This window comes from Myxocyprinus asiaticus, chromosome 31, assembly GCF_019703515.2.
Source record: "Myxocyprinus asiaticus isolate MX2 ecotype Aquarium Trade chromosome 31, UBuf_Myxa_2, whole genome shotgun sequence".
NCBI classification, from domain to species: Eukaryota; Metazoa; Chordata; class Actinopteri; order Cypriniformes; family Catostomidae; genus Myxocyprinus; species Myxocyprinus asiaticus.
Genome location: NC_059374.1, coordinates 18,327,085 through 18,336,111, shown reverse-complemented (window position 1 = coordinate 18,336,111; position 9,027 = coordinate 18,327,085). Strand labels below are relative to the sequence as shown.

At 36.4% G+C, this 9,027-nt stretch overlaps 1 protein-coding gene across 4 annotated transcripts in view; it reads left to right on the top strand.

Moving 5' to 3' along the window:
• Positions 1-7,471: 7,471 nt before the first annotated feature.
• Positions 7,472-9,027, top strand: part of synrg (synergin, gamma) — a 67,660-nt gene continuing 66,104 nt past the window's right edge. For all 4 annotated transcript variants that reach the window (XM_051665356.1, XM_051665355.1, XM_051665353.1 and 1 more), the window contains exon 1: positions 7,472-7,524. In XM_051665356.1, coding sequence (XP_051521316.1) covers positions 7,490-7,524 — 35 coding nt within the window. In that variant the 5' untranslated portion in view covers positions 7,472-7,489. The remainder of the gene's footprint in view (positions 7,525-9,027) is intronic.

Sequence of the window (9,027 nt, the reverse complement as noted above, 5' to 3'; positions counted from 1 at the left end):
AATTCAGAAAATGTAAACAATTTTAATAAAAATAAAATGTATTAATATTAATATTAATAACCTTTAATTTTTAAAGGACCAAAGAGGACAATTATATTTGTGACCCCCCCCCAATTGGTAATTTAACCAACAAATATTGGTTAAATTACGTGAAATGAATGATGTCTAGTGATAATTTGTTTTGAGGTAGTGAAACAACCATAATATCATAAGCGGCATTTGATAATGAGGAATGGTTTTTATATTAGATATTTGTAGATGCAACAGACACAGCAGGGAAGGGCTGGATCTTTGCTTACGTACAAGACTCAGAGGTCAACATGAGAGCAAGCTGGACACACAGAGAACAGAGAGAAGGGACAAAGGGACAGAAAATGGAAGTTACAAACTGGATCTAGCTGTGTGTTTAGTGATCGGAAGAGAATGGGCACTACATCAACTCCAGCTGGGCCCCAAAGGGTTTTAATGGGCAAGAGAGCCTGGCAGGGGTCAGAGGTCAGGAGGCCAATCTTTGCCAGGGCTAATTGGTAACATTGTTTCAAACTGAGATCAAATTTATCCTTTGAAGTTGAACACTTTATAATGTCTTTCAAATTATGATCTTTATTTTTTGTTTCGATATAAAATTTGAAAGATGACTATCGAACATATGGGAACATTTTCTGTTACATTAATATCAAATATCACACGTAAATATTAACTCATGACCCACACAATAATCCAGCCCTATTACTGTCCGACTTATGATGAGGGGTAAAAAGCAAATAGACAGTAATTCATTATATCTTAAGCTCCACTGTCTTATTTAACCCTCTGTTATTGTTCGGGTAATTTTTGACCCATTTGACTTTTCTTTTTAAATTTAAAAATGGGTTCAATCATTGGAGCAGTACAAGATTTGGTTATCAATTATCTAACAAATATCAAACAATTTCCCCCAGCCCATAAATTTTAAGAGACATTTTAGAAATCTTTTTCTTAATTTTAGAACAATTTGTGTTGTCAAGTATCCTAAACGAATACATTTGAATTGTAATCAATATCAAATATCAGTATAAATATTAACTAATGACCCTCATAATGGAAAGTGCAATAATTTCAATGTAAAACAAACTTACATTGAGAGGGGATCTATAAGACAACTAAGAATAGTGAAATCACACTGTCCATAAATTTTTGAAGCAATGCCCGAAACACACAATCAAATAAACAAACCATAAACAGCAGCTGGTATTCTTGAAACAGAGTATTCATCTATTGTATCAAATATCCAAATATTAATCATTCATTGTTCCATATCTAAGGGATGTTCTGGAAGCACACTGTCTACTGCATGTAAACAGACATTTTCATGACCCTACAAACTGTGAAGGAATTTATCATTGGTGTATTTGTGATTCTTTCTTGGTTTATTGATCGATCCTCTACACAGACCCACGGAGTGAATGGCAAAATGAGAATGGATCAGTTGAGGCAAATACATCTTTAATCTGCCTTTCAGCTCAGAGACTGATCACACTGTAAAAGGGAATCCTGACAGAGAGCAGTGGCCACGCTGATGCTGTCATGGATGCTGGTGAGGAATACAGTGATTTATAGAGATTGGTGGGGTGCTCTGAGTCAGTTGTGGGTTAATGTTCACCTGGGTCACAGAGCAACTGCTGGAACCTGCCTGTATTCACATCAGCTCCTCTGACGAGGCTGGCCTTAAACTAAACCCACTGTTCTCAGTGGGGAAACAGCATCCTTCATGCCTCCTGAATGGATCCTAATGGTTATGTAAGGTGACTATTCAGAGAGCTGAATGGGTTTGGGTAGGAGAGAAATATCATTGTTGTCCAGTGTATTAACAAACCCAAAGCATGTATACCTCCCCTTTTCATGGTACCGTTATACAAAAGCACATTTGTAACAAAATGTGATGTTTCAAAACCCTTACTGGGTTTTCTTTAATTGTTTTTATGGACTGTAGTAAGATACAGTGGCCCCAAAAAGCATTTTATTGCATATATAACAAAATATTAAACCTATTTTTTGAATTAATTTAACTTATCTTAGTCATTTTGTAATTACTTTAAACCAACTGATTCCAATGTCACTTTTAGTGGATACATTGAGTTAGTTCCCCTAAGGTTCACATACTGTCCTGGCAGAGTAACCTTAACACAGATGTACTTCATCACACTAAATATGGACATGCCCAAATGTTTTTTGTTTTCAGTTTGGACAGTATATCTTATATATATATATATATATATATATATATATATACAATTGAAGTCAGTAGTGTACATACACGTAGGTTAAAGTCATTAAAACTCATTTTTTGTAACCGCTCCACGAATTAATATTAGCAAACTACAGTTTTGGCAAGTTGTTTAGGACATCTACTTTGTGCATTACATGAATAATTTTTCCAACAATTGTTTACAGACAGATTGTTTCACTTTTATTTGAATATATCACAATTCCAGTGGGTCAGAAGTTTACATACTCTAAATTAACTGTGCCTTTAAGCAGCTTGGAAAATTCCAGAAAATTATGTCAAGCCTTTAGACAATTAGCCAATTAGCTTCTGGGAGGTGTACTGAATTAGAGATGTACCTGTGGATGTATGTATAAGGCCTAACTTCAAACTTCAAACTTTGCTTGACATCATAGGAAAATCAAAAGAAATCAGCCAAGACTTCATAAAAACACTGTGGACCTCCACAAGTCTGGTTCATCCTTGGGAGCAATTTCCAAACACCTGAAGGTACCACGTTCATCTGTATAAACAATAGTATGCAAGTATAAACACCATGGGACCATGCAGCCATCATACCGCTCAGGAAGGAGACGCATTCTGTTGCAAAAAGTGCAAATCAATCCCAGAACAACAGCAAAGGACCTTGTGAAGATGTTGGAGGAAACAGGTGGACAAGTATCTATATCCACAGTAAAACGTGTCCTGTATCTACATAACCTGAAAGGCTGCTCAACAAGGAAGAAGCCACTGCTCCAAAACCACCATAAAAAAGCCAGACTACAGTTTGCAAGTGCACATGGGGACAAAGATCTTACTTTTTGGAGAAATGTCCTCTGGTCTGATGAAAAGAATTGAACTGTTTGGCCATAATGACCATCGTTATGTTTGGAGGAAAAAGGGTGAGACTTGCAAGCCGAAGAACACCATCCCAACCGTGAAACATGGGGGTGGCAGCATCATGTTGTGGGGGTGCTTTGCTGCAGGAGGGACTGGTGCACTTCACAAAATAGATGGCATAATGAGGATGGAAAATTATGTGGATATATTGAAGCAACATCTCAAGACATCAGCCAGGAAGTTAAAGCTCTGTCGCAAATGGGTGAGTCTTCCAAATGCACAATGACCCTAAGCATACCTCCAAAGTTGTGGCAAAATGGCTTAAGGACCACAGAGTCAAGGTATTGGAGTGGCCATCACAAAGCCCTGACCTCAATCTGACAGAAAATTTGTGGGCAGAACTGAAAAAGCGTGTGCGAGCAAGGAGGCCTACAAACCTGACTCAGTTTCACCAGTTCTGTCTGGAGGAATGGGACAAAATTCCAGCAACTTATTGTGAGAAGCTTGTGGAAGGCTACCCAAAATGTTTGACCCAAATTAAACAATTTAAAGGCAATGCTACCAAATACTAACAAAGTGTTTGTAAACTTCTGACCCATTGGGAATGTGATGAAAGATATAAAAGCTGAAATAAATCATTCTCTCTACTATTATTGTGACATTTCACTTTCTTAAAATAAAGTAGTGATCCTAAATGACCTAAGACAGGGAATTTTTTCTATGATTAAATGTCAGGAATTGTGAAAAACTGAGATTAAATGTATTTGGCTAAGGTGTATGTAAACTTCTGACTTCAACTGTATATATATATATATATATATATATATATATATATATATATATATATATATATAAATGCATTTTGAACTCTAACAAACTTTTGTTAGGTTTTAAATTAGATGTTTAGAGCAATGCAGTTCATACATATTCAGAGACCCAGTGTAGCACAATGGCAACATTTGTTTAAAGCAATTAAACAATACCTATTTTTATTAAAAACAGTAAAAGACAGCACACAACAACACAAGCTGACATCCTGAACTGTATCACAACAACAGTTTTGGTGGAAAAAACTTCATATTAACCCTTAAACGCATACCTTGGGTCTTTAGTGACCCTGTACCTCATCCATTTTTTGGAATTGTGCCCACACCTCTTTAGTATTCCTCAATATATCTATAAATAGTGTAATAGTTTGGGTTTTACACTACCAAAAAGTACCAAAAGTGTATAGTGTCATTAGAGACCCTAGATATGTAAGAGTGTTTTTTTGTTTTTTGTTTGTGCACTTATATCAATTATATTTCTTATGATTATTTCATATCTATATAAGTTTACTATCTCTGGATATCAATTTCTTTGTTTATTACAAAAGAAATTAGTACATACAAATAAATACTATATCAAGTTGATTTTCTGTGTGACGATGAATTATCAGTAACCCATCTGCATGTACACATACATATTTTACATGCTGTTTCTTGCTCAAGGTGGTGCTGATGTTTCAGTGATTGACTTGATTTGCATTTGACACTGCTATTTGATGAAGAAGCAACGTGAAAGTAAACTATAGCAGGTGTAACACATGAACAGTATGATTAGGCTATTGTCATTTGGGTGTACTACTGAAAGTTGTGCATCAATTTAGACTCAAAAAGTGCCTATGAAAATACATATGCGTAGCTTATGTGCAGCTTATGTGTTATGTGTAGCTCAATATGCTTGACAGTTGACTAAAGTTGGTTGCATCTCATGAAATTTCAGTGTAAAAGTAATTAATCCTGTTCTAAATTTGTTCTGATTTGCATAATCTCTTTGATATATGAAAAATAAAACATCAAAATATATTTTATTTATCATTTTATAATTGTGAAAATATTTTACAAATGTGACAATATCTGGGCATTTTTGATAGATACAGGTGCATCTCAACAAATTAGAATGTCGTGGAAAAGTTCATTTATTTCAGTAATCCAACTCAAATTGTGAAACTCGAGTATTAAATAAATTCAGTGCACACAGACTGAAGTAGTTTAAGTCTTTGGTTCTTTTAATTGTGATGATTTTGGCTCACATTTAACAAAAACCCACCAATTCACTATCTCAAAAAATTAGAATATGGTGACATACCAATCAGCTAATCAACTCAAAACACCTACAAAGTTTTCCTGAGCCTTCAAAATGGTCTGTCAGTTTGGTTCACTAGGCTACACAATCATGGGGAAGACTGCTGATCTGACAGTTGTCCAGAAGACAATCATTGACACCCTTCACAAGGAGGGTAAGCCACAAACATTCATTGCCAAAGAAGCTGGCTGTTCACAGAGTGCTGTATCCAAGCATGTTAACAGAAAGTTGAGTGGAAGGAAAAAGTGTGGAAGAAAAAGATGCACAACCAACCGAGAGAACCACAGCCTTATGATTGTCAAGCAAAATCGATTCAAGAATTTGGGTGAACTTCACAAGGAATGGACTGAGGCTGGGGTCAAGGCATCAAGAGCCACCACACACAGACATGTCAAGGAATTTGGCTACAGTTGTTGTATTCCTCTTGTTAAGCCACTCCTGAACCACAGACAACGTCAGAGGCGTCTTACCTGGGCTAAGGAGAAGAAGAACTGGACTGTTGCCCAGTGGTCCAAAGTCCTCTTTTCATATGAGAGCAAGTTTTGTATTTCATTTGGAAACCAAGGTCCTAGAGTCTGGAGGAAGGGTGGAGAAGCTCATAGCCCAAGTTGCTTGAAGTCCAGTGTTAAGTTTCCACAGTCTGTGATGATTTGGGGTGCAATGTCATCTGCTGGTGTTGGTCCATTGTGTTTTTTGAAAACCAAAGTCACTGCACCCGTTTACCAAGAAATTTTGGAGCACTTCATGCTTCCTTCTGCTGACCAGCTTTTTAAAGATGCTGATTTCATTTTCCAGCAGGATTTGGCATCTGCCCACACTGCCAAAAGCACCAAAAGTTGGTTAAATGACCATGGTGTTGGTGTGCTTGACTGGCCAGCAAACTCACCAGACCTGAACCCCATAGAGAATCTATGGGGTATTGTCAAGAGGAAAATGAGAAACAAGAGACCAAAAAATTCAGATGAGCTGAAGGCCACTGTCAAAGAAACCTGGGCTTCCATACCACCTCAACAGTGCCACAAACTGATCACCTCCATGCCACGCCGAATTGAGGCAGTAATTAAAGCAAAAGGAGCCCCTACCAAGTATTGAGTACATATACAGTAAATGAACATACTTTCCAGAAGGCCAACAATTCACTAAAAATGTTTTTTTTATTGGTCTTATGTATTCTAAATTTGAGATAGTGAATTGGTGGGTTTTTGTTAAATATGAGCCAAAATCATCACAATTAAAAGAACCAAAGACTTAAACTACTTCAGTCTGTGTGCATTGAATTTATTTAATACACGAGTTTCACAATTTGAGTTGAATTACTGAAATAAATGAACTTTTCCACGACATTCTAATTTATTGAGATGCACCTGTATACGTGACAGATTTCTAAAGACCAGAATATGTAAGAGTGTATGGTGAAATTATCATTCATCTAAGGGTTAAATGTAATAACTTGCTAAAGTCACACAAAGTCATTTTTGTTTTTGTTTTTAAATAAACAGCGGCTCCCTAAAAACTCTTTCTAGGAGAACAAATTAAAATACATGAATGCTTATGTCTTAGAGGGTTAAGCGTCCAAATTATTGTTGGGTCTGCTTTTATTGGGAAAATAAAAGTATGACATTAGTTGGCAATTTATTTGCCTAGAATTTGATGGTTACAAAATAACTAGCTAATAATTGCAAGCAATATAATATTAGCAGATAATTTGGTTAGTATTTTATTTTATCCTCAGGTGATTTTCTCCAAAAAGATGCTTGACTAAACAACACTGTAGTTTGATCTTAGTGTAAAGAAATAATGACTCTGGTAGGATGCTCAAAGCACCACTCTTTATACAATTGAATTATTCAGACTTTCATGCGTATGAGAAAAACATTACAATGGCGCCATCGCCTGCTCAATATGGAGAATTTCACAAATATCACAAGAAATCCAAGTAGGTTTACTGTTGTTTGCTCAAATTGTGAAAACAAAGACTGTTTCTCTTAAATAAAACAGTCATTTTATTTTCGAAAGAAGGGCTGTTTGCAAACTTCATGAATATTTCATTAGAAAAGCACACATTAAAATAATCGAGACTGTAAAATATACGATTAGGCTAAATGTATTAAACTGTAATATATCAAACATATAATATTTTTAAATAGATTGTTTTATGCAATCTTAACTAAGACACAGGATGACGTCATAACTGATATGACGCGGTCGACGCACGTGACCCCGGAAGTGGCGTGCGTTTCTCTTGTCCGATGACGTCACTTCATTGATCTGTTTAAGATGGCGCTTCGGCCCGGATCAGGGGGAGGTGGCAGGTACAGAATATCTCACTTAAACGCTTTGTCATCTGTGTTTCATTCTCTATATTAATCTGCTGAAGTCAGTATATGTTAATACACGAGTCTGCTTGAAAATGCCCTCGTTAATACCGCACAGTTTCGCTGTATTTAGATGCTGGTCAGCTGGCGATGTGACGTTTGTAATACAGCTCTCAATTCTTAAGACGACATTAGACATCAGTCAACATTTATCTGTGTTTATAATGCTTAGTTATTGTTCCTTTGCTTTACATATGGACACGTAATGATATTAATGCTCAACGATTATTTAACCGTTGATGAGCCAACCGTCTAACATCCAAAAATAGGCATTTAGTGTCTGAGAACCCAGTGAGCTGCCTTCTTAGCATTTGTGGGTGTCTATGATGCCCTAAAATTAATATTGAACGTTCACACGCGCCCATAATGTCCCATAATGCTTTCTAGGAATGCAGCTCACTAGGTTTTCAGAAACAGCCATTGTCTGTGCACGCACGTCTGACGTAACCGGGTGTTTTTCAGTGTATGTACACGGTTGTATTCTGATTTCGAGATGTAAAGATGTTTTGAGGGGGTGATGCTTATTGTTTGCTGGTTGCAGGGCAGGGTAGACCAGACCCACCCCAACCAGCATGATGTATGTTTGCACTTAAGACATCTACCTGTCTGTGATGTGGATCTGGTGACCTGACAGCTGCCATTATTGGCACAGTGCAAAACAGAATTGTCTTTTATTTATTTTTTTGCGACTTTGCCAAATATATTTGGATATTGAGGTAGGAAGACATTGTGAAGCAGGCATTGTGAATTTGCCAAAGTTTTCATAAAGTAGACTCATATCTTTCAGAAAGGATGAAAAGGACAACTTCATGTTTTATTTACCTAGAGGGCTTTAGTCTCTGCTAAACTGCTTAAATAATGGATGTCTGGTTTCAAACTACACAGCACCAGGTAATTCTAATACTTGCTGTGAAACCAAATAACCACAGGGTTCTACATAGAGCCGCTCTTTTTCTGTTATAATAAAAGATCATGAAAAGATCAACAAGTTTAATTCAGATTTATGAACTAACTTTATTAACAAATCCAGGACCCTGCTACAAAAACATATAGGTGTATCAGTTTCCTTATCATCATGGCTTTTAGCACTTGTCTAAATTATGAGGAACAGGCTACACTACATTTTGATTTTGTACTACACATGCATGTGAATTGCTCTTAACTTGAAATACTGAGTAAGCTAACACGTACATTTTAATGGCACTTGACATTTAATGTAAATCTTTGGCTGAAATTAAAATGACCATGTAAGCTCAACTTAAATACTTTAAGTAGAGGAAACCTAACTAGCTAGTACTATCATGAACAAGCTAGTACAGTGAATGCTAGCATGCTGAATGCACGTTAATTGGAAACACTATGCTTTGATTAGCCTTGTGACTCAACAAGTAAAGCAATATACTGTAGAACAATCAAGCTGTAAGAATAAGCTTTAAATCT